The following is a 24475-nucleotide window of genomic DNA, read 5'->3' on the forward strand; positions in this document are numbered from 1 at the left end:
GAAATGATTCAGCGATTTATTGTAAATTACAAAGTTGAGAGAAGTGTTGGCAAGTCCGATTCGGTTCTAGACCGGTACACATGCCACACTAAAAACTTTGTGACTTTGTCTTGTCTTTTCAAACAACTAATAAATATATGATGTAAGAAATATAACTGACTTTTATTTTAAGTACATTAATTAAACATTGAAGAAGGAAAATAAAAAGTAAAAGAGATGCCAAGCTATATTTATATATGTGGCTACATGAAAGATTTGGTCAAGTTGCATTAGCTTGGGTATATAACAGTCACTGAGCTATATATATTAGAGATAATAGGTGGTACACAAAATCATTAGGTGTTGATCCAATAAGACTGTAGATGCTGATGGAAGATGTATGTTCACTCGCAATCACAGTAGATCCAAAAAGCCACACAAAATGGCATAAAGAACTGAGAACGACCCGTGTTGTGGAGGGAATACTTTTCTTTATCCCCTTTTAAAAACCATATATTTGAATATATTCAAGACAAATCAAACCTTAATAGATATATAATGTATACATTAATTACAACATTTAAGCTGATAATTACAACATTTAAGCTGATCTCGACTTTCATATTACTAACATCATAATGTATACATTTATCATATGAGTATTTCACACAAACTTACAACATGACTATCTTGATTTTATGTACAAGCACTTTTTATTTTAATCGATGCAGTTTGTTTCGTTAGGTTTACATTATTGAAACTCCTTACTGAGTCTTTAACGTTAAGTTCTTGGTTTAACTTATTATTTTTATTGTTACCAAAAAAACTTATTATTTTTATTTCCATCATGTCAAACGTTGTCACATAAACTTTGATTTGATATAGAATATTTATTACAAAAGAAAAAATACTGTAAACACGAAAGAACAAATGACGCGTTACACCTTAGAATCAAGACACATTCAAACAAATACAAAATCAGCATCCGATTAATTAATGTGTTTCGTCTTTTTTTTTTAAAATATAAATATTACAAAAAGACTTTTACCAAAAAAAAAAATATTACAAAAAGATCAACAGTAAAAGAAAATTAAAAAGTCATCGAATATTATAAAGACTTAAACTTTGTAGGATTAATATAAAGGGAAAACCGTGACTGGGGTTTGTAGTGTAAAATGTGAAATAGAAAGGGAAGCTTTTGCATAGGGTTCCATTATTTATCATAGACTTTAGTCCTTTTCTGGCTTCTTGTAACTCTTATCGTTTGTGTACTTGTGTGCATTTCTCACACCACCGACCCATTTTCCATAACATTTATGTATACAGCAATATTTATTTGAGACTAGTTTTTTTGCTGATTTTTACAGGATGTTCAAACTACGTTCTACAAACATTGTTAACCTAATTAGTTGCATGCATTACGCACGCAACGTAAATGATGATCTCCATGAATATAATAACAAATTATACATCGTCGTATGGATTCAACAATATATAATGTTTTATCTCGATATCACGAGCAAACTTATACGTAAGGTACGTTGTGTATTCGTTGACATGCATCAATGTTTATCCCTCATTTTCAAAATATTTGACGATTTTATGCAACTAACTAGTCATCCACCTTTACGCGTAAACATAATTTTATTTGATTGGTATGATGGTGATGATGATTATGATTATGCATTGAGAAATGTGGTGGATGATGCATGTACATCAAGTCATTATCATAGTAGTGGAGTGAACAGGATGAAGCAGTCAGTCACTAGAGTGAAGTGATTTTCAAGATGAATGACTGTCGTAGTTAGAAATGTCTTTGCATTTGGCTTGCAGTAATTTAAGATTAATATAAGAGCTTATTTGCTAAATAGCCAAAAAAAAAAGAGAAATTAGATTTTTAGAGAGAGAGAGAGTAGAAAGAGATAGGAAGAGAAAGTAGGAGAGATGAGGTGTTTTTAGTTAGTTAATGAATTTGGTTTTTTTTTTGTCTACTGGGTGCAATTACCCTTAATATAATATGTTTTGAAAACATTTACATGTGAATAAAAATAAAATAAGGATTTTTTTTCAAAGCGATTTGCATGATCCATTGACAAATCTTTTAATTTATTAGAGCAAGCAGGCAGATGAAAGTATAACCCACATACTGGAAACAGACGTCGAGCTCAGAAATGATGACCTCCGGACGTTAAATAATTAGTAATTTCTCCAAATATATGCTACAAATTTGGATATAATAGTATTATAAGCTAAAACAACACTTCTTTTAAGCTAATTGTAGACATACTTTTATTATGTTCTAAAATTTAAACCTAAGAATTTTCCTTGATATGCAATGTCAATTACCGAGAAAAATGCTCATGTGATTCAATCTTGGAGAATGGACATATAATTGACATGTGTATTTATTTGTTACAACCGTCTCTATAATACACATATATACGATACATTATCATCATTCACTGTCATATTCTATAACAAATACTATGTATGTCCTATGTAGTGATTTAAAACAACTAATTAATATAAATAGGTCCCGTTGATATAGTTACGTTAATTTTAAATGTAATTCATTTTAATGAAATATTTATATTCTAAAAAAAGAAATATTTATATTCTACAGACGTACGTTGATCTGTTTACATGGCCGAATGATACAACGCGTACGTACGTTCGTACATATACATGCACAGACAAACATCTAAATATACAGCATGGATTACACAGAGCCACCTTGGAAGGAAGAAGAGCAGCCCTTAAAAAAATTGTCAATATTTTCAGCTTCTTTTAGCCCAAAAAAATACACTAGGTGGAGTGGAAAAAGAGCATAACCCTTGCCAAAATTAAACGTCTGTACTATATATTATGACAAGAAAAACCCACATCAATCTTATAAAAAGTGATTTCCATTAACAGCAAAAGAGAATGTTTAACTTTGGATAAACACTTTTTAAGAAGTCCCCTCTTTTTATCTCGTATGTCGATACTATCGTCGTTTAATTGCACTGGTTGTTAAAGTAAAATACAAAACAGACACTGAGAAGATACCATAAACTATAGAGTTTGGAGAATCGACTAAATGCGAATATAAATACACAAAGGGTGTGGACAAAAGAGAATTTAAGCAACAGTAAGAAAAATATATACATTTTTCTTACAGCCACTGTTCATAAAATGTGATATGTCAGAAATGCTTCGCTGTCTGATTCAAATAGGCACCACGCGCCGACGGTGTTGCTTGGCCCTCATTTTCCAATTAAATATCGACAGTTCATAAATCATTAAGTATATTGTTCACTGTCAACAAATGATTTTTCGAAAAAATACTGGAAGAGATCATCTTCGTTAAAGTACTACTGGAACAGTTAGCGAAACTGTGATAATCGATTTCCTTTATACTATTGTATATATACTAATAAAATTATGAAATATGCTCACTATATTATAATTAATCTATTTCTATTAAAATAAATTAATCTATTTTTTAACCAAGTGCTCGTAGCTTGGTGGTAAAGGAGGTACAGCTGTACTGTCCGTCATCCGGGTTCGAGTCTTGGCCACAACGGATTTAACATCCCTTTCGTTGGAGCGCTGGACCCCTTTCGGGGAATAGTTGGGAATGTGGCTGCCCAGATACCAGAATTATCAAAAAAAAAAAATTAATCTATTTTCTCGAAAGAGTAGATATAATGATAAATCCAGGAGAAAGGGGTGACTGAAAGAATAATCATTTGAATTATATTTATTTATTTCAATTATACACAGACACACACACACTAAATGACCAAAGACTAGAGAGTAGCAAGTAGTTACCAAAATTAATTGCATTCGTCGTGACTGGTGGGCGCTTCTGTTTGGGGTCTAAATTAAATTGAAACAGCTCATTGTACATGACTTTTTATGCATTGAGATTAAACAGAAATTAATTCTGAAATTTTAAAAATTTGAAATTATAAGAATCGATCCAAATGAATAATGGCCGTTGAGTCACGTAAGTTGTCATGTACCCTTTTTTAACAAAACACCAACGACGTGTTGCCAATCTCGATCATGATTTATAGTATTTCTTTTCCAAATCCAAAATATTTTCTTTTCTTACATGTTATTGTCTCTTTTCCCCAAACCCATACTCATAGTTTTCACAGCTTAAACTAAAAATGTATATTCTGTATATATAGTATTTCGTGTTACTATCCACTTGACTAATTTCTATTGTCAAAAGCTTTTTCTTCTACTAACTGGAATCTAATTTTTATAAATAAAAAATGTACAATAAACATAGTTTTTTGATGAAATTACGAGAAAGCATTAGAGTAAAGGCCTTCAAGCAACTTAAAGATTACTTTCCAAAGAATCGTACTTGAAACTAAAACGTTATCATACATCCCATTTTTCTTTTTACAGAACGTTAACATACTTTTATTAAAACATATAATGTCCTTCCTGGTATACATAATTTTGTTTACACCTATGATTTAAAATCAATCATATTGAACCACATAACATCATAATTCAATGTAGGAAAACCCATAAAGCAATCATGTTCTCCACAAAACTCTAGACACTACTACCGTAACATAATGGCAAGTGTTTCTTTGTTTTATAGTACTTCAGAAAATGCATAGCTGCCTACAAATTTAAATATTTTTAAAGAAAATTTAAACAAATAGTGTAATCAAAAGAGAGACAATGGATCATAAATGGTGAAGAGGGGGTGGCAGTAATGGAGAACAAGGTCATGGGTTTCAGCGTTCATTTTTTTCAAACTTTCCTTCATACCCGCGCACTTACTCACCCATCCGTTGGTTTTCATTTTTATTTTTATTTTAAGTCTTTTCTTTAAATATCTTAAAACCAAGACTTCTTTTAATTTAATATATTTTGTTTTTACTAGCATTTTGAATTTGATAAAACGTAAAACCCATGTGTTCATGGACCGTGAATGACTTCAAAAGAAAAGAAAAAAAATATTTTTCAAACAAACCCATGTCTTGGGATTTTTGTTTTCTTATATATATAGGAAGAACCCATTTTCCTTTTTAACGTACCTCCATCTCTGTAAAACATTTCGCATCAGAGGAGTTTAGTCACAGATTCACCAGTGGAGAATAATAAATAAAGCAGATATATAGTAGAGAGAGTCTTTGAGTGAGTTCCTTTTCAGAGTTTGTCTTTCATTAGGTTTTGTTTTTTTCTTTCTTTTTATTTTTTTTATTTTTCTAAGGAAAAAGTCTTTGTGGGTGTGTGATTGGAAGAAGGACTTGGATTTTTATAAAAAGGCAACGGAGCGTCGAAGAAAACACTAAACTTACAGAGAGAAAGAGGAGAAGAAAAATGGAAGATACGAAGAAGAAAAAGAAGAAGAATATTAATAACGAAGATTCAAAGAAGAAGGAACGTCATATTGTTACTTGGACACCAGAGGTGTGTGATGAATACATATATACATACATGTCTGTCTTGAATCTCTCTGTTTTTTGCTCTGTTTTCTGAAATGGGTTTCTGGAGTTGCAGGAGGATGTTATACTAAGAGACCAGATTACTCTTCATGGAACTGAAAAGTGAGAGCTTTCTCTTTTATTCACTTGACTCCTCTGTTTTTTTTCCCTGAGAAAGTTTTGGTTTTTAAAAAGAGAGATTCTAAAAAAGAATGTTGGGTTGTTGTTGTTATTGTTTTTTTTTTTGTAACTGATGTTGGGTTGTTGCTTCCATTGTGTTTTTAATGATATTAGTTGGGCGATCATCGCATCAAAGTTTAAGGATAAAAGCACAAGACAATGCAGAAGAAGGTTGGTGAAAAAGATTATAGTCTGCTTAACTTCTTTTTTATTTATCAAAAAAAAAAATATAATCTGTTTCCTTTAGTGTTAGAAACACAAGAGTTTTTTTTTTTACGTTTTAAAATACAGCTATGGATCTTTTGTTTGCAGATGGTATACATACTTAAACTCTGATTTCAAGAGAGGAGGCTGGTCTCCTGAAGAAGATATGCTTTTGTGTGAGGTAGGATTCACTTACAAACTTCATTTTTACATGGATAATATTCCAGATTTGGTGTTTGGTTTTTTATATCTGATCTTGATGCTCTTGTGTTTTTTTTTTTTAGGCACAAAGAGTGTTTGGGAATAGATGGACTGAGATAGCAAAGGTGGTTTCAGGCAGGTAGAATAACCGCTCAAATGGTGCTTGAAGTCATCATAATAAGACCAGAGTGATTCATTTAATGTTATGTACTTCTGTGTGTTTGTAGAACGGATAATGCTGTCAAGAACAGGTTTACAACACTTTGTAAGAAGAGAGCCAAACATGAAGCTATGGCCAACTCGAACAACTCAAACAACAAGAGAATGTTGTTCTTAGACGGTATTAGTACACCCCAAAAAGCCGACAATGAAGCCCCTATTGCCAAGAGAACAAGGTAAGTTTGTTTCCTATTTGATCTAGTAAAACATAAGTGTTTTCAATCACAAATTCATGTTCTTGTTGGCTACTCTATACAGGAGAAGTCACATTCTAGAGCTTACAGAGATGAATAACTACGGAAACGTTGAGGCTTGTCTGAATCAGCAGACAAGATCTCCATTCTCGGTATTGGCATGCAATGCCACTGGTATTGATAGCTTGGAAGAACAGTATCAAACAAGCAATGTGAAGGAGAGTGATGGTGAAGGGATGTTTCTTAAGAAAGATGATCCTAAAGTCACAGCTTTGATGCAACAAGCTGAACTCTTAAGCTCCTTGGCGCAGAAAGTGAATGCAGACAACACAGAACAAAGCATGGAGAATGCTTGGAAGGTAAAACCAAGAAACCACAACTTCTCAACAAATATGAAAATAGCTAAATGTTCTGATAGCTCTTGTTATATATGTTTAGGTCCTTCAGGATTTTCTGAATAAAGGCAAGGAAAATGATCTGTTGAGATATGGATTCCCTGACATTGATTTTCAACTGGAGGAGTTTAGGGACCTTATAGGGGATTTGAGGAGTAGTTATGAAGACAATGACCCATCTTTGAGGTGAATATTAGCTTTCAATTACCACATCATGTTTATGTTCATACTCAAGGTTTTGATTGTGTAACATTTTCATTTTGATGTTTGTTTAGGCAACCTGATCTCCATGATTCACCAGCTAGCTCTGAGTATAGTTCAGGATCAACCATCATGCTGGACCAGTCTGGTGACAAAACACAACCATCATTGCCTGATCCTCCTCAGACAGAACATAAGGAAAGTGGAGAGGAGTTTCTCTCAACGTGTGATGTCCTGAAAAATCCTGAAGAGAATATGCCCACCTCGGGCGAAGAAGAAAACTTCAGCTCCCCTATTCAGGTCACACCATTGTTCAGGTCTCTAGCAGATGGCATCCCAAGTCCACAGTTCTCTGAAAGTGTAAGCCTCACACACACACATTCATCATTCAAAGAGTACGTAGGATATGATCAGACATTTTGAGTCTTAAAAGATTGATTGCTTTTGCAGGAGAGGAGCTTCCTGCTAAAAACACTTGGGATTGAGTCCTCATCTCCATGTCCAAGTGCTAATCCTTCACAACCACCCCCTTGCAAAAGAGTCCTTCTACATAGCTTGTAGAACCAACCAACCAACCATCTCTCTGATCCATCATCATCCCTAAAACCGCGGTTTTGTCTCTATGAAGACGTAGTTTTTTCTTTCTCACTTTTGCTTTAGGTGTCTGCAGCCATATCGGCCTGGAAGTTTTTTGTGAAGCGGGCATGCCATGATCTGCATTCCTTCCTCCTCAACGGTTTTTTATTTATATAAATTTCTTTGTTGGTTCCTAGAATGTTAACGGTAACATTTCTAACCCCCAACAAAGAAAGGCTCTCAAGAATCTGCCATATACTCAGATTCTTCAGATTTCTTTTTTTTCTTCTCTTACTAAAAACATAAGGAAGCCATATCCACAAAGGAAGGCACCACCAGTTTGTCCTAAGAAAAAAAAATTCTTTGGTTTGTCTCTTAAGGGTCATACTCAGATACATCATCTGAGGCAGTTTCCCATGATTTCTTGATTTGTTTTCTTCATCATCTCTGTACATAATCTCTCTATCAACATATGATATAAAAGAAGTCTTTCAGAGTGTTATTACCTGTTTGTCTCTGTTGTTGTTCTCTCACAGCTGTGAAAGAAGAGAATAGAATGTTAAAACTTATTGTAAAGACATATAATGAGTGGAATCATGCTTTGATTTTGGATTGACATATATATAAGTTTCTTCTAGTGCACTGGTTTACATATTGCTAATGTGACTGACTACCTCTTTTGTGTTATATATTTAAGTAAAAAGTTCTCAAACCAACAACAAAATTTTGAAGAAAATTCTAGTTTTTTGCATCAAGTCTTTTTCTTCTTCTGCACTCTCTGCAGCTTCCTCCATTTCAGGTAAATTTGGTAAGACAAACCACCAAACACCATTGAGACACATCCCCATTGTTTTGAGGATAATGGGTTCCCGCTGAGAACAGAGGATACCACGATGCTTACGAACTTCCGGGTTGTGGTGATGGTCGTGTTAGCTAGAGACCCGAATCTGCTAATTGTCAAGAAGATGAAGTTTTGTCCCACTGCGCCGCATAGACAGTACATGAGAATGTCCCATGCTGCCTCAGGGTGTTGCTTGCAGAACTGCACAGCTTCGAATCCGCTCCCGTGTGGCAATCCAAACATGTAGACCATGTTGTATATGGTTCCCCACAAATTCATTCCCAGCATTATGTCCCATGCGTTGGTTTTGGGGTACCTGTATCCATGTACGGCGACATTTACATTGAGTTTGAAAAATAGAAAGAGAGTTATAACATCATGTCAGGAATCAAACCTTGCGGTAATGGAATCCTGGGTGGCGTTTGTGAATCCGTCAAAGGCGAGGTTCAAGAAGCAAAGTCCGTAACCAAGAGGGGCGTTTGGATTTGCTAGCTTGCTGATGGTCTTCGAGCTTGTCTAAAGCCATTCAAAAGACAGCTTAGTATGTTCCTGAGACAAATCATAACAAATGATCCTAATTATAGAGCTGCTTACCTTAAGCAGAGCAAACATGGAGACTCCTCCCGCAACGAGAAAGGTGCAAAGATACTCAGGCAAAGTGTATCTTATGCCATAAACTAAGGAACCCATAAGCATAACTACATGAAAGAAAAAAACAAGTCCCGACTCTAAACAGCTGTCGAGGAGCAATTATGTTTAAAAGTATTAAATGGTATTTGACACTCTTTATAGACACGTCACCTGGAATCATTTTAGAAGATTTTGCCAGAACCTACGTAAAGCAAGGTCGCCATCAAATATAATTTCCCCAGAGAATCAAAATATAAACCTAAAGAGGAATAAAGTTACCTGAGCCGGGTAGCTAATATACTTCAAAGCTTCAATGCCCATGGCAGGACCAATGGTATTAGTAATACCAGCACTCCAGTAAGTCCACCATGGAGCTCCACCACTACCTCCATTGGACCACAGCTTAATCACTACTCATAAAAATAAATACTTCAGCTTCATCATCCAATTCTTTAGCTATATACACAACAAAAGTAGAAGCATTTGGTTAAAACTAACTTATATAAGACCAAACCAAGCAAACAACATTCTGAGCCAAGTTCAGAAACGCAAGGTGCTCGAATCTCTTCCCATCTTCACCAAACTTCTTCGTCGACCTAACAAACAAACCATTAAAGTTTTGAGTCCTTTGGATCAAAGAACAAGTTCCAAATCCAATCACAGAAACGCATCACCACCGTGATCGATTCGAATTTTTGAGAAATTTTACTTACAAGGTTTCCTGAAGAACGCCTTGGTAAATGTACGCAGCCCAGATCCCGGCGACGCAGAATGACAACAAGAGAACTCGCCGGAGACCGGAACCGTGAGCTTCCATCGTTTTTTTTTATTCTCCGGTTATACTCCGGCGACGAATCGTAGTTTCGGTTTAATTTGAGATTAATCTAAAGTGAAAACGGGAAGTTATTAGTATCGGTGGCGCGAGAAACACGTAGATCTTCCACGTGTGATTATTTCATTGGATGGATAAACTGACGTGGTGACTCAGGTCACACACTTGTATTCCGTATCTGCGATAAAAGCTTGAACTACGTGACGTGTTTCTCTACCCAAAAAAACATCACGCAGTTAGCTCGTAGTACCCATGCCTAATGAAACTCCCTCCATGCAGTAAAAACATGTTTTTTTTTGTAAACCATTTTTTTTTTTTTTTTTTTTTTTTTGTACCCATGCCTAATGCATGTACAATGCCTAATGCATGTTTTTTTTTTTTTGTAAACCATACTGGTGTAACTATTAATTAATACTCCATCTGTTCCTGAAAAATCAATATTCTAGTTTTTTCACACATTTTAATAAAATACATTAAATTTGCATATTTTTTTGTGTTTATCTTCTTTCCACAATTTTAAGCCAATAAAAAATCAATTAGTACAATTAAAATTTTTGAAGTTTACAATTAATTAATAAAACATGCATTAAAAATGTAAAAAAATAAATCTTTTCGAAACAAAATTTTTCTCTAGAATATGTATCTTTAAGGAACGGAGGGAGTATATATTTAACCATGTTACTCAAATTAAGTTGTTGAGTAATTTGATTTCTGTATACTATGAATGCTAATAAAATTAATGAACATCGAAGTCATGAACTCATAGAGTAGGAGGAGAATAAGAACTAAGTTATATGATAAACAATACTCACAATCCTTTGAGAGAACCATTTCTGATTTGAAGAGTGAAACGAGTGATTGTTACTCATTTTACACATGTATAGTACATTACGTATAAGCTTCCCTTCTCTTGAGTAATTACTGGATACAAGTCACTTGGTCTCATTCCCTAACATTCGCAATGGAGTAAGTAATATAATAATTTAAAAGGTTATTTACATAATTGTATATCAAAGTATTCAGACCAATAAGCTATAATATATTTTACATAATTGTATAACGTGAGCAATCGAAACCATCTTGTTCCCTCACGTCACAATTGTGAATATAAAATATTCTAATTAAAACGAAAACAAATGGTAAAAAGGCCATGAATGCTTTTTCTTAGTCTCTTAGATATCTAAATATAGTTTTTAGCTTATTGATTTAATTTATATTTATTTTGAATCTAGTATTTAGTATTTACTCAAGAACTCATTCGCATGCAAAATTTTGAACGTTTGATTGTTCTAATTAAATCTGACTGCTACAAAAGGAAAAATGAGATGGGAAGACGACTTTTTATCCACCACCGTCCCTTCCTGTGGATGTACTTGCGTGAGCATGACGCAACCGGATATAACTCGAATTTCCACAAGTCTCCTGTCCTAGGCTGCTAGATCATAAAATGTAAGGCTTCTCTCTCCTTTCCTAGAGAGAGAGTTCTCTCTCGGACACTCTTCCTCTCTTATCTTCTAAAAAATCTTTCAGAGAGGTTAGATTTTGTTTTGAGAGTGAGAGAGACCTTTGTTTTTTGTTCCCGGTTTCGGTTTCATCCGACCGGTCTCTGTCTCCGGCGTCTTCGCCTTCTTCTCCGGCGTGGACGGCTGGCTTTTGTCTCCGGGAGGTGATGGCTCCTTCTAGCATCGCTATCGTCGGCTCAAGTCCGGGTTTTTCCGGATCCGTTTGATCTACGACTCTGTTCTTTTTCTTCTCACTGCCTCTCTTTCTGAAACTTTGACGATTCTTCTTTCCAATCGTTTTTGGGTTTTTGCATCTTTACGCTTATCTTTATCTTTAAAGATGTCTGTTTGGTTTTGCATGGTAGTCGGAGATGTAAGATCGATTGTAGGTGGTTGATTATCTTTCGTCGGTTCGTAGATCCGCCAGATAGATTCCTTGATTCGAGCCTCTTTGAAGACCATTCTGTTGGTTCTTGTGGTTCGTTTTCACCGTCGGCGGAGTTCTGCCGTTTTTCTCTCTGGTTCCGGTGGAAGGAAGGGATTCGTGACTTCACACGTGTTCTTCGATCGCGAGATGATCAGACATCTGGTGGGTTACGTGTGCTTCCTTCTACAACGGGTTTCTCCTATGGGTCAGGCCCATAGTTAACAAAATGTTGTTTGGTCCGTTTGTTTTAGGCTCTTTCGTTTGGCCTGATGGCCTTTTCTTTAGTCTTTCGTTTGACCTTGGTTTGTATAGCATGTGGACTTAGTTTTGTTGGGCTAAGTTCCTTTAATAAACTTCAGTGAAAAGGGAAAAAAAAAAAGATTATAAAATGTAAAAAAAGACTCACCGACAAAAATTCTTTTTAAAAAAAGACTCGCTGACAAAAAAATATTTTTAAAAAGACTCACTGACAAAAAAAAGCACACGGCGTCTTTGTTTAATTGATTTGTTTTGCTTATAATCCTCGGTTCTTACTGTTTAACCATTTCATTATATTAGCGTCTATATTTGGCTAAGCAGACATTACTCTGCAGCTCTGTTCCTGTCCTGATCATCTGTTTGCTTGTTCCACAAGAAGCACGAGCTTTTGTCTGCATTATCTCTCCAAATTAGCTTCTTTTTATAAAAATCTGAAATGGGTAATTGCTTAGATTCATCATCTAAAGTGGATAACACCCGACATGCTAATTCAGGTATATACTTCCTCTCAAGCCTTTCAATTTGCTCTGTTATATTTACTTGTATTGATGTTCTTAGCAACTCTCTGTTTGAGTTTGACCGATCATTTATTATATATAGCTTCCTTGGCGTCGAACGTTTGGAGCAACACAACCCATTCCACAGTTCCTTCAGGGATCAGTAGTTTAGGATCATTACCAACGCACCATAGGACAGAAGGAGAGATACTTTCATCTCCAAATCTAAAGGTTTTCTCTTTCAACGAACTAAAGAACGCAACTAAGAACTTTCGTCCTGATAGTCTACTAGGAGAAGGAGATTTTGGTTGCGTATTCAAAGGATGGATTGATGAAAAAACTCTCACTGCTTCACGACCTGGTTCAGGTATCGCTGTTGCTATTAAGAATCTTAAGCCTGACGGTTTTCAAGGTCGTAAAGATTGGTTGGTAAGTAAGCCCCGGTTCATATTCTCCCTTGCCCTGATTGATTAATGTGTCTTTTTTGCTTGCTGACGTTGAGATTTTTTATTTATTTTCAGACTGAAGTAAACAATCTTGGTCAACTTAGTCACCCGAATCTTGTATTACTAATTGGATACTGCACCGAAGGCGAAAACCGGTTTCTTGTACATGAGTTCATGCCTAGAGGAAGCTTGGAGAGCCATCTTTTTAGACGTATGTTCTGTGTAATATAACAAATATTTAGTTTGTGTTTTGAAGCATATGGACTGTTCAATATGATTCGGGTCAATGGTTTCTTGCAGGTGGTCCGCAGGCACTTACATGGGAAATAAGGATGAAAGTGGCAGTAGGTGCAGCTAAAGGGCTTACTTTTCTTCAAGAAGCAAAGTCACAAGTCATATATGGAGACTTCAGATCTGCTAAGATTCTACTCGACGCTGTAATTAGACCAGACTCTCTATTCAACCACTTTTTTTGGGATTGGTTCTCTTTGACTCTTAACAGTTTGAGATTGTGTCTGAATGCAGGACTACAATGCCAAGCTTTCGTATATCGGTCTGGCGAATGCAGGTCCTACTCGAGATGATGATACACATGTAGCTACAGTTTTCATGGGTGGTCAGGGATATGCAGCTCCTGAATATATCTCCACAGGTTTGTTCCTGTAAACTCACTTTACATGGTACTAAACTAGACTAAACCAAGAACCCAAATCTCTAGTTTTCTATCACTTTCTGAAATCTCATTTTTCATCATCCACAGGTGAACTGACGGCAAAGAGTGATGTGTACAGTTTCGGCGTGGTACTGCTGGAACTAATATCAGGACGACGTGCCATGGACTACTATTCAAATAATGGAGTCAGATGTAGTCTTGTGGACTGGGCTAAACCGTACCTTGGCAATAAGCGGAAACTTTTTAGCATAATGGACACGAAACTAGGCGGGCAATATCCACAGAAGGGAGCTTACACAGTTGCTACCCTCGCTTTGCTGTGCTTAAACCCCGAGGCAAAGGTCAGGCCTAAAATGTCAGCGGTTTTAGTCACATTAGAAAAGCTAGAATCCGCTGCTAAACCTGGAACAAAGTACACTGAAACGGAATCTCTATGAGCTCGTCTTTCCTCTGCTATACAGAATCTCCTGTAAGATATAGTCAACTCAAGATCGACTTCTGCTGTCATAACTCCTTGTGCATTCCCTTTTTGCCTTCTTAGAGTAAATAATAAACATTTTCGAATTTTGAATAGAAGGGAATCCCACTGGTTATCGATCGTATCGTGACTCAGACATTATATATATGGACTATTGTAAAATCTCCATCAAATTTATCATCAAGAAAAATTAGCCATCACAGTTTCAACAAAGAAGACCATAATGGGTTGAAAAGGGAATAAACAACAAACAAAACCAAGAAACTCCTGGTTTTCATATGTCAACAAAATAAAAATAAAATCTTCGTTTTGTTTATTCCATAACTCCTTTTTTTATATTTTAAATTCAAGTTTTATAAAATCGACCTAAAATAGAGGTAAAAGTTTCAATTACAAATCTGATTCTAGAGTGTTTGAGAGTTTCATATTTTTTTTTTTTTTTTGAAGAATGTTAAATTTATTCACTAAAAAAAAGAGAGTTTCATAGTTATAAAAAATAATATAAATCTCATGATTTTATATAAGATTCTAGAATAGTTGAACAAATCATATCAAATTTATGTAAATTCATCTAAAGCTCATTAAAAATCAAATGATTCCAAACACTTGGTTGAATAAATACCCTAAGCTATTGAGTAATTTAATTCTTGTATACTATGAATGCTAGTAAAATTAATTAACATAGAAGTCATCTTCTCTGTTAAAATAGAAGTACCACTTTTATTTACCATAAAAAAATCATAGTAAGATCATCTAATTAAACCTTTTAATTAACCCTTTCATTTACTAACCATTTGGTAACAACATATTTAAACATTTATCCTCCGCATGATTTATATTTTGTTTTTGTCACATTCACGTGAATGATTCACTTATTAAAAGGATTTACATTTTAATTTACTAACCACATGTTTGGTACCATAACATATTAAAAAACATTTACATTTATCTTATTCACCAATTGCTATATACATCCTTAGTGGAATCTGTTTTATTTTTATATTATTAACTACAACATGTGATTTGGAGTTTGATAGACATTTCAAAAAGACATATATTAGAAAACATAAGAAAGTTCATATTGTCATACGGTATTCTTTTACATACCATCAAAGAGATATAGTACAAAACATAAGAAAATGACATACGAAAATATACTTGCAAAATTATTCCAAATAACTCTTGATCTGTGAACATAGTAAGTATCTTGCCAAATAAATCTAGATTTGGCGAGATATTTCTCCGAAAAGCACTTCTATTATTACTCTTGTCTTCATTAGTATATTTATTTCAAAGTTTATACATAATCTACAAGTTTTACTACACCAAATATGATCTCGAAAACTAGATCTCGAAATATACATAATCTTCTATATTAAAAGAGAAGTACAATTTTTATCTACTACAAAATAGTCATACTAAAAGTCTAGGTCCATATATTCAAATAATTTTTTAATTGTTTACATTAGTTAATTTAATGTATAACATTTCTAAATAATTATAAAGATATTAATAACAAATTCTCATTTTAACTATAAATTTAAATTTTAGTTTTAGGAATAACCAAATCTGTTGAGAAAAAATCTAACAAAATCTTTTTAAAAATTTAAATATTCTTTTCACTAATGCACTGATTAATTTTGCAATTAGTAGTATAATATTATTATAAGTTAATATTAATTAAAAAAATTTATTATAAACAAAATAATGAAATTATATGCTAATTTTATAAATTTTATAAGTATATTCTACATTATATTAAAATAGAAGTAATTAATGAATTACATATTAAAATTATGTTTTTTGTGCAAAAATATTAAAATTATGTTGAATTGGTAAACCAATATATTTTGAAAAATACTTTCATTAAGATATATAAATAAAATATCATTCACCGTTTAAAGTGACTAAAATATCATTCACCTTTTAAAATGATTAATATTCATAAATTAAGTAATAGTTTTTACAAAAAATAAAATTGTTAACATATGTTAAATTTTAATATTTAGAACTATATATAATCTATTAAGTTATTTTTAAAATGACAGTAATATATTATTATAAATTATTAGATACAAAATAATATAAAATTTTATATCTATAAATGAAATGTTACCCGCACGAGTGTGCGGGTTAGAATCTAGTGAACTCATAAAGGAGGAGGATAAGAATTAATTTATATGATAAACATAATCCTTTCGGAAACCACTTCTGGTTGAAAAGTCAAAAGAGTGATTATTACTCATTTTACACATGTATAGTATAAGCTGACTTCTATTGAGCGGATATAAGAGATTTCGTGATATTACTGGATACAAGTATCTTGGTCACATTCTCTAATATATCAAATATAACAACATTCCCGATGGAGTACTATAATAAGAAAATTACATGGTTACTTTTGTCAACTTTACAAGGTTACTTTATATAGCGAATTCTGAAAAAAAAAATGTCAAATTGGTGATGTCCACATTGCGTCTAATAAATTAACAATATTCAATATTCACACGTCTTTCAGTTCTCCGGTCAACAATGTGAATATAGATCGAGTAGTTTCTTGGGTCAATGCATGGCCATGGATATCCACATTTAAGATTTAAAAAAACACTAGTAATTTTTGCAAGACCCGTTAACTGCGAGTTTGGTTATTCATGCGTTGATGATAATATGATATTTTACATGGTTACTTTTGTCAACTTTACAAGGTTACTTTCTATAGCGAATTCTGGAAAAAAATGTCAAATTGGTGATGTCCACATGCGCCTGATAAATTAAGAATATTCAATATTCACACGTCTTTCAGTTTTCCGGTCAACAGTAATGTGAATATAGATCGAGTCGTTTCTTGGGTCAATGCATGGCCATGGATATCCACATTTAAGATTTAAGAAAACACTAGTAATTTTTGCAAGACCGTTAACTGCGAGTTTGGTTATTCATGCGTTGATGATAATATGATATTTCTTTATACGAGATAACTTCTTTTGTTATCCATACAAAGAGAATGGTAGACTTTCTCTCTCTTCTCTCTCCGAGAATTTTGAGAGATGAAAGTTGTGGTGGTTCCTTCACCGTGTTATGATTATCGTTTCTGGTACACGGCGGTCTTCTCGACGGCGTGTAGCCCGCCTTGCTTCTAGTAGTTCGCGTCTCCTTCGACGGAACCATCCGACGTCTGGATCTGGTGAAGAGATTCTGATGGTATTGCGATCGTCTTTGACGGAGATCGCCGAGAAATCTGAGATGGGGTGGTTTGTTTGGTTTCCTGGGGAGTGGCCGAGGTCTATCAATGGTTCGTTATGGTGATGGGAACCTGAGCTTGGATGAGATCTCGATTCTTTCGATTGATTCTCTTCATCGTGTGCGATTGAAGAAACTGAATCCATGTAACTTCCAATACAGTTGTTGGAGGTGGTTTCGGTGGTTCTGTTAAAGGTCCCGGTTAATTCTGGTGTTGGGGTGATGATTCCGGCGTGGTCCGGCGAATTTCGCGGTCTCTTTCTGTTTTCGCCGGCGGTAACCTCGCTGTTTGGATCAAGATCGGTGACGGTTAGATGTTCAGGCGATGCATGTCTTTCCTTATTGTTGAGATGATGACACATGTTCTCCTGTTTTCGGTTAATTAACACGCGTCTTATGGTGTGTTTTATCCGACTGGTAGTTTGGGCCGGAGGCCTTGTCGTTAAAGGGTTTTGTTTTTGTTTGGCCCGTTTACTTTTAAACTTATGGTTTGGGCCATGTTGTATGGTTTGTTTGGACTTTTGCCTTTTTAATAATATAGATGGCAAAAAAAAAAACTTTTCTTTTATTACTCATAAATTGCTACTCAAACTAACCTCTTATTTTGTTGAATAATGACGACGATAATCTTGTGCTATATGCACAACACTTTAGTAAATGAGACACATGCAACAAAAGTCTAACCCACTTATTGTTTTGATATTTCATGATTTGAAAATGTACGTCAAAACTTCTGAAACATAATTAATTTGTTTTTCGAAAACATAAAATCTAAAGAGGGGAATCCCACTGATTATCGACGGTGACAAACCGTAAGTATTATTGTAAAATCTCCATTAGAGTTATTATTAAAAAAAGTTAGCCATCAGAATTTCAACGATATAGGCAGTCCGCCGCCTTTATTGTCCCCCAATAAAAATAATATTTTGGTCGTCAAGGAAGACCGTATTTGGCTGAAAAAACAATAAACAACAAGCAAAACAGACAAATTCCGATTTTGTTACGTCAACAAAGTAAAAAAAGAACTTTCCTTTTCTGTTTATTCCATAACTCCTATAAGTTGAGATTAATGAAAATCATATACAGAACAATATGTAACTGTAGTACACGATTTAATGAGTCAAGGATAACCTCTTGTAGTATAAAATTTCAAATAAATAGTTAGAAAAATCTGAGTGATATTTTAAATAGTTTTTAGCTTATTGATTTTATTTTGTATTTTCATTTAGTATATATATATGTATATCTCAAAATTCATTTTTTAGTATATCCACCACTCGCAAGCGCAATTTTAAACATTGTTGTCATGTTCTAATTAATCCTGACTGCTAAAAACGGAAGAAAATAACTAGATAATGAGATGGGAACAAGACTTTTCTTTGCCGGCGACCACCACCGCCACTTTCTCTTCTTGTAATAATTACCACTCAGTTACTGGAAAATAATTCTTCATACAATATTAATAACGGTCGTGGACGTAGTGGCGTGAGCATGAGGCAACCCGAACTAATAAAGTCTTCTGTCCCATGGCTGCTAGGTCATAAATTAAAAAAGCGAATCTGGGACTCACTCACATTCGAAAATAAGAAACTTGACTAAATTATTATCGTGAGTATAAAACAAAAGCACACGGAGACTTTGTATTATTGATTTGTTTTGCTTATGACTCCTATATTCTTCTTCCCCCTTCCTTCGTCCTTCCTCTCTCCCTTTTATAGTTGTTTAATATTTTCGTTATATTAGCAGACATTACACCGGCGAAACTCTCTGTAATTGCTACTTTGACGCTCTGTTCTTGTCCTAATCATCTGTTTCCTTGTTCCACAAGAACACGAGCTTTGTCTGCCCTAGAATTTCAAGCAGCTTTTATTTCTCTAAACTAGTTTTTTTTCTAAAAGAAAAATCTGAAATGGGTAATTGCTTAGATTCATCAGCTAAAGTGGATAACAGCAGCCATAATTCTGGTAAATACTTCCTCTAAAGCCTTTTTGATTTTCTCTGTTATGACTTGTATTGATGTTTCATCGATCATTGTTATAGCTTCCTCAGCCTCAAAAGTTTCGAGCAATACAAGCCGTTCCACAGTTCCTTTAAGCACAAGTTCTTACAGCACGGGGAACAGTAGTTTAGGATCAATACCAACGCAGCATAGGACAGAAGGAGAGATACTTTCATCGCCAAATCTAAAGGATTTCTCTTTCAACGAACTAAAGAACGCAACTAAGAACTTTCGTCCTGATAGTCTACTAGGAGAAGGAGGTTTTGGTTGCGTATTCAAAGGATGGATTGATGAAACAACTCTCGCTGCTTCACGACCTGGTTCTGGTATCGTTGTTGCTGTTAAGAAGCTTAAGCCTGAAGGCTTTCAAGGTCATAAAGAGTGGTTGGTAAGCCCCGGTTCATCTTCTCCATTGCTGTGATTGATGTGTGTTTTTTTCTCATGCTGACTGTTGAGGTTTTGTTGCTGTTTTTTTCAGACTGAAGTGAACTATCTTGGTCAACTTATTCACCCAAATCTTGTATTACTGATTGGATACTGCTCAGAAGGCGAAAACCGGCTTCTTGTATATGAGTTCATGCCTAAAGGAAGCTTGGAGAATCATCTTTTTAGACGTATGTTTTTAATGTAATATAAACTAATCTTTAGTTTGATTTGAAGTATATATGCTTTAATCCGTCGTGGTCAATGGTTTCTTGCAGGTGGTGCGCAGCCACTTACATGGGCAATAAGGATGAAAGTGGCAGTAGGTGCAGCTAAAGGACTAACTTTCCTTCATGAAGCAAAGTCACAAGTGATATATAGAGACTTCAAAGCTGCTAACATTCTACTTGACGCTGTAAATAGACCAAGACTCTCTCTTCAACCACTTCTTGGGATTGATTCTCTTTGACTCTCTTGACCGTTTTTGTGTCTAAAATGCAGGAGTTCAATGCCAAGCTTTCGGATTTCGGTTTGGCGAAAGCAGGTCCTACTGGTGATGCTACACATGTGTCCACAAATGTCATGGGTACTCAGGGCTATGCAGCTCCTGAATATGTCGCCACAGGTTTGTTCCGAGTGTTTTTGTTCCTTGAGACATTTTCGGAAAGCTCATTTTCATCATCTACAGGTAGATTGACGGCAAAGAGTGATGTGTACAGCTTCGGCGTGGTACTACTGGAACTAATATCAGGACGACGTGCCATGGACATTTCAAATGGTGGAGTCGAGTATAGCCTCGTGGACTGGGCTAAACCGTACCTTGACGATAAGCGGAAGCTTTTTCGAATAATGGACACCAAACTAGGCGGGCAGTATCCACAAAAGGGAGCTTATGCAGCTGCTACCCTCGCGTTGCAGTGCTTAAACCCCGAGGCGAAGCTAAGACCGAAAATGTCAGTGGTTTTATCCACATTGGAACAGCTAGAATCCGCTGCTAAACCTGGAACCAAACACAAGGAATCTCCAAAAGCTCGTTATTCCTCTGCTATAATGCAGAAATCTCCGGTTAGATATAGTCAAGACCGGCCTCTGCTGAACGTAACTCCTGGTGCGTCGCCTTTGCCTTCTTACAGTCAATCTCCACGTGTAAGATGAAAGTATATACCTCATACTCTTTGCATTGTATGTGTAGTGTATGTAAAAGAAAAGATTTATACAGAGAAGAACTATTTACTCAAACCTTTTATGTGTCTGTCAAACATAGAGTAAACTGAAGTAACATATGAAAATGATGAAATGAACATGAACTAATGAGTAAAACACTCTCTAAACTCACCAAACCAAACCAAACGCAGAGAAAGAGAAAGATCACACTAAGTAATTAAGCTTGATTGTATATGACAATGAGATGAAATCTCTTTTGCCTGAACCTTCACCGTTTCCACTCGGTTTTGTTTGACTTGTCTGAAACAATCAAGAACAAAATGACAAGGTTATTGATGTGAGTAAACTTTTAGCTTTAAAGAGACTTGTGTAAATGTGTGTCTTGCATACCACTTTTGTTCTTCAAAGAAGAAGCACATTTGTCGCCGTTCATAGATCCTTTGGCCGAGGCTAGGAGAAGCTTGTGAGCCCTTGGAGAGATAGTAGTAGTAACACCCGGCTTACCATTGGCTGGAGAAGGCAGAGAATGGCGCCGCAATGTAGATGCAGTTGGGGCCATGTAGCTGGGGATTTTCCTCCCGCTATGTGTACGCCCTTCATCTTGATTGTGCGGTGACACTCGTCTTTCACTTGGCTTTGAGTTATCAGAAGCAATATTACCATTCTCAGAGCTTACCTTCACATCTGAGCATTTGAGGTCTTCTTCACCTTTATCAATGGTCTCTGAAGTTCTGAGTTCATCTTCCTCCGGTGATTTCTCTTCTTCTTCGACATCAAGCTCCTTAGGAACTTCATCTGTGGTATCTTTCTCCTTTTCTCCTCCTTGAAGATCATCTGAAACCTTCACTTCAGGCTCCATCTGAACAGAATCTGCAGAATCTTTCTCCTTTTCAGCTGATTCAACAGCGTCTCCTCCTCCAAGAACATCTGAAACCTTCACTTCAGGCTCTATCTGAACAGATTCTACCGTTTCTATCTCCTTTACAGATGACTCAATAGCGTCTCCTCCTCCTTCAAGAACATCTAAAACTTTCTCTCCAGGCTCCATCTGAACAGAATCTGCAGCATCTTTCTCCTTTTCAGCAGACTCAACATCGTCTCCTACTTCAACAACATCTGAAACCTTCACTTCAGGCTCTATCTGAACAGAATCCACAGTATCCTTCTTCTTCTCAGCAGATTTACGGGTGACTTTCAACGACGTGTTCGAAAGAGAAGTCCTTTTGAGACTAGGCCTAGGCTTCTCTTCTTTAACCTCCTCCTTTGAGGCGGCGCTTCTACTCTTTCTTGACTTTTGCTTCGCCTTATCACTCTCAGTTCTCAGGGGATCTTTACTAAGAGCGGAAGCCTTCCTCACAGTACTTCGTTTAGGTTTCTCACTTTCAGTTGTAGAAGAACGGTTAGAGACCTTTCCACTAATTGAGCCGGATTGTTTCTTGACAACTTGCTTTGGCCTTGCCTTTTCTGAATCAACCACTGCTTGATAGTTTCGCTTCTTCGTCTTAGTTTGTGGAACAAGAATCTTAGCTGCTCGTGGAGGAGGAGACCAAACATGCAACTGTGTCCAGCGTTCAAGCCAAACGTTAGCTGAGTTAGGTTCCTCAGCACCATATTGAATCTTCAGAGGCAATGCAGCTGGTGATGAAGCCAGAAGCTGAAAGAACCCACGGAAACAATCAACCAATGCTGTGATGCAGCCATAGTTAGGGATTAAAAATACCTTATTGACAATGATGAATTTTGAGGGATTATTCATCCAACTACACATGCTCACTTGCAAAGCTTCGGAATCATTAACTTCCTAATAGAAGAAAAAGAACATTACATGATTAGTTAAATAACATGCAACTAAGTAACACTAAGGAGTGGTGAAGAGATTCTACCGTAAGAGGTGGTTTGTGACACTGAATCACACTGTCTGAAGAAGATCTAGCTATGCGGCCACGAACAAGCGCCTGAAGCTTCACAATACCCCAAATACATGAATAAGTAGCAACGGCTTGTCTTCTGACCAGGTGACCACGGATAACTGCTTGCAGCCTGATGATACCTTTGAGGGTCCGAATCGCTCTACGTGCCTTCATTACAAGTTCACCAATCAATCATCATCATCAATTCATCAGTACCATAAGCTAATAGCCAAGAATATACTACCTGACGAGCTCTGAAAACGGCCTGAATCTTACTTGCAGCTTGTCCAAGCTTGAGTTCATCCAACTCATTCATTGACTCAAGATCATCACCGTTGCTTGGGGCAACAACATGTTGAGCAGTTGAAGCTGCTGCATCCGGTTGTGATGAAGCCACAGGAGGGTCAAGGGATAAGTTTGAAAAATCATCCTTCACCGCCGACACAACAAGATTAGACTTTGGTGACGACTTCTTCCCGAGAAGCAAAGTCTTGATCCATTTACCAGGTGTCTTTCCCATGTCTTAAGAGAGCAAGAAGCGTCTAAACTTGAAGTAAGTAAGTTGCTAAATATAGACACCTGCAGAGAGAGAACCAGCCAAAGTCTGTGACTTTCCACAAGCAAAGTAACATGCTAAGCCTTACACAGCAAATTAACAACACAGTAGAGGCTGAAACCAATTCATCATGTATTAATTCCAAAACTAGGAAAAGCCCATTAAATAAAGTGGAACAAAAGCAGAGATCTTGAACAAAGCAGAGCCAAATCAAGAAGAAAAAACAGAGCAGGTAAAGTTCTGATGAAAACAGATACCAAAGCAAAAAAAAAAAAGTCTCAACCTTTGAAAGCAATTAAGTTGAGGAAATTGGTAAAAAAAAAAATCAGCGATCAGAGATGGAAGATGGTGAGCAAGAGCGAGTAGCCAGATCTAACTACAAAAATCAAAAGCAGACATTTTTTTTTTAAATCAAAATAAATGGAGTAAGAAAAAGGAAAAATAAACGTCAGCCTCAAAATGAACGATCAGTACCGAACCTACTCTTGTTGTTCTACGAGGGTTGTCCTTTAAAGTCTTCGAACAAGATCAATGACCAAAGAGGCTGAAAAGCAGAGTAGGTCACAGTGGATATTAGACTCCTCAACGGTTCCACTGACAGTGATACCCATTAGCCTGAGATGAAGAAGGAGAGAGAATCTAATTAATTAAGTTTTCGGTTGGAAACGCCGTCGTTGGGATCTATGTGTTGGCAAAGTTTAAAACTAGGCCTTTCTGGGCCCAATTAAAGGAGTTAATGGAGTTGGATTTACAGAAGTACCCTCACTTTTCTTGGATCATACTGTTGATGAATGATGATAATTGATAACTTTTCTTTTTCTTTTAAATCGAGTGTCATTATCCAAGTGGTTAGTCCCCTAAATTCAGACGTCTAGTACTTAAGTATCCATTGTTTAGATGGTTAAACCAGTTCTTGATAACGATGTACTAGTCTATTCTAACCTGTAAGTTAATTGATGTATAGTTTTACTGGTCCATAAAGAAAATAAAGTTTATAATTGTTCTATTTGAT

The 24475-nt window shown here is 35.6% G+C and overlaps 5 protein-coding genes across 12 annotated transcripts; 3 read left to right on the plus strand and 2 right to left on the minus strand.

Annotated features, from left to right (window-relative positions):
* Positions 1–5029: 5029 nt before the first annotated feature.
* Positions 5030–8229, plus strand: LOC106346473 (transcription factor MYB124). Its single transcript, XM_048782274.1, has 11 exons — positions 5030–5127; positions 5238–5403; positions 5494–5540; positions 5712–5768; positions 5910–5982; positions 6086–6141; positions 6230–6397; positions 6480–6774; positions 6854–6996; positions 7086–7371; positions 7462–8229. Exons 2-11 carry the CDS (start codon positions 5314–5316, stop codon positions 7570–7572), a joined length of 1326 nt encoding a protein of 441 aa, XP_048638231.1. The 5' UTR covers positions 5030–5127; positions 5238–5313; the 3' UTR covers positions 7573–8229.
* On the minus strand, positions 8173–9955 carry LOC106346472 (UDP-galactose/UDP-glucose transporter 3). The gene is made up of 7 exons (XM_013785813.3): positions 9772–9955; positions 9557–9654; positions 9338–9468; positions 9230–9260; positions 9023–9126; positions 8823–8944; positions 8173–8744 (listed from the first exon to the last, which is right to left on the minus strand). The coding sequence occupies exons 1-7, from the start codon at positions 9873–9875 to the stop codon at positions 8339–8341; spliced, it is 996 nt and encodes a 331-aa protein (XP_013641267.2). The 5' UTR covers positions 9876–9955; the 3' UTR covers positions 8173–8338.
* Positions 9956–12328: 2373 nt separating this feature from the next.
* LOC106346471 (probable serine/threonine-protein kinase PBL2) lies at positions 12329–14848 on the plus strand. The gene is made up of 5 exons (XM_048782280.1): positions 12329–13003; positions 13096–13231; positions 13321–13457; positions 13546–13672; positions 13781–14848. The coding sequence occupies exons 1-5, from the start codon at positions 12560–12562 to the stop codon at positions 14128–14130; spliced, it is 1194 nt and encodes a 397-aa protein (XP_048638237.1). The 5' UTR covers positions 12329–12559; the 3' UTR covers positions 14131–14848.
* A 4140-nt stretch (positions 14849–18988) lies between these two features.
* LOC106346470 (probable serine/threonine-protein kinase PBL2) lies at positions 18989–21072 on the plus strand. 2 transcript variants are annotated; one of them, XM_013785811.3, is made up of 6 exons: positions 18989–19375; positions 19461–19798; positions 19889–20024; positions 20112–20248; positions 20335–20458; positions 20522–21072. In XM_013785811.3, the coding sequence occupies exons 1-6, from the start codon at positions 19321–19323 to the stop codon at positions 20986–20988; spliced, it is 1257 nt and encodes a 418-aa protein (XP_013641265.2). In that variant the 5' UTR covers positions 18989–19320; the 3' UTR covers positions 20989–21072. The 2 variants fall into 2 exon arrangements, with proteins under 2 accessions (XP_013641265.2, XP_022576436.2); XM_022720715.2 differs by having other exon boundaries at positions 18995–19375; positions 19452–19798.
* On the minus strand, positions 21044–24156 carry LOC106346469 (protein IQ-DOMAIN 28). 7 transcript variants are annotated; one of them, XM_048782275.1, is made up of 7 exons: positions 23938–24119; positions 23747–23839; positions 23152–23486; positions 22881–23075; positions 22718–22798; positions 21388–22651; positions 21044–21297 (listed from the first exon to the last, which is right to left on the minus strand). In XM_048782275.1, the coding sequence occupies exons 3-7, from the start codon at positions 23425–23427 to the stop codon at positions 21266–21268; spliced, it is 1848 nt and encodes a 615-aa protein (XP_048638232.1). In that variant the 5' UTR covers positions 23428–23486; positions 23747–23839; positions 23938–24119; the 3' UTR covers positions 21044–21265. The 7 variants fall into 7 exon arrangements, with proteins under 7 accessions (XP_048638232.1, XP_048638236.1, XP_048638235.1 ...); XM_048782279.1 differs by having other exon boundaries at positions 23943–24114; XM_048782278.1 differs by lacking the exon at positions 23747–23839 and having other exon boundaries at positions 23947–24156.
* Positions 24157–24475: the final 319 nt, after the last annotated feature.

This window comes from Brassica napus, chromosome A6 (assembly GCF_020379485.1).
Source record: "Brassica napus cultivar Da-Ae chromosome A6, Da-Ae, whole genome shotgun sequence".
Lineage (NCBI taxonomy): Eukaryota > Viridiplantae > Streptophyta > Magnoliopsida > Brassicales > Brassicaceae > Brassica > Brassica napus.

Coding starts and splice junctions, on each gene's coding strand:
- LOC106346473 (XM_048782274.1), top strand. CDS start 5,314: ATGGAAGATACGAAGAAGAAAAAGAAGAAGAATATTAATAACGAAGAT. Junction 6,775..6,853: donor GCATGGAGAATGCTTGGAAG/GTAAAACCAAGA, acceptor ATATATGTTTAG/GTCCTTCAGGATTTTCTGAA. Junction 6,997..7,085: donor GACAATGACCCATCTTTGAG/GTGAATATTAGC, acceptor ATGTTTGTTTAG/GCAACCTGATCTCCATGATT.
- LOC106346472 (XM_013785813.3), bottom strand. CDS start 9,875: ATGGAAGCTCACGGTTCCGGTCTCCGGCGAGTTCTCTTGTTGTCATTC. Junction 9,469..9,556: donor CTTGGTTTGGTCTTATATAA/GTTAGTTTTAAC, acceptor TTTTATGAGTAG/TGATTAAGCTGTGGTCCAAT. Junction 9,127..9,229: donor ATCTTCTAAAATGATTCCAG/GTGACGTGTCTA, acceptor TCTTTCATGTAG/TTATGCTTATGGGTTCCTTA.
- LOC106346471 (XM_048782280.1), top strand. CDS start 12,560: ATGCTAATTCAGGTATATACTTCCTCTCAAGCCTTTCAATTTGCTCTG. Junction 13,232..13,320: donor GGAGAGCCATCTTTTTAGAC/GTATGTTCTGTG, acceptor GGTTTCTTGCAG/GTGGTCCGCAGGCACTTACA. Junction 13,673..13,780: donor TCCTGAATATATCTCCACAG/GTTTGTTCCTGT, acceptor CATCATCCACAG/GTGAACTGACGGCAAAGAGT.
- LOC106346470 (XM_022720715.2), top strand. CDS start 19,321: ATGGGTAATTGCTTAGATTCATCAGCTAAAGTGGATAACAGCAGCCAT. Junction 19,376..19,451: donor TAACAGCAGCCATAATTCTG/GTAAATACTTCC, acceptor TCATTGTTATAG/CTTCCTCAGCCTCAAAAGTT. Junction 20,459..20,521: donor TCCTGAATATGTCGCCACAG/GTTTGTTCCGAG, acceptor CATCATCTACAG/GTAGATTGACGGCAAAGAGT.
- LOC106346469 (XM_048782278.1), bottom strand. CDS start 23,427: ATGGGAAAGACACCTGGTAAATGGATCAAGACTTTGCTTCTCGGGAAG. Junction 23,076..23,151: donor CCGTTTTCAGAGCTCGTCAG/GTAGTATATTCT, acceptor CTTGTAATGAAG/GCACGTAGAGCGATTCGGAC. Junction 21,298..21,387: donor TTCTTTGAAGAACAAAAGTG/GTATGCAAGACA, acceptor TGATTGTTTCAG/ACAAGTCAAACAAAACCGAG.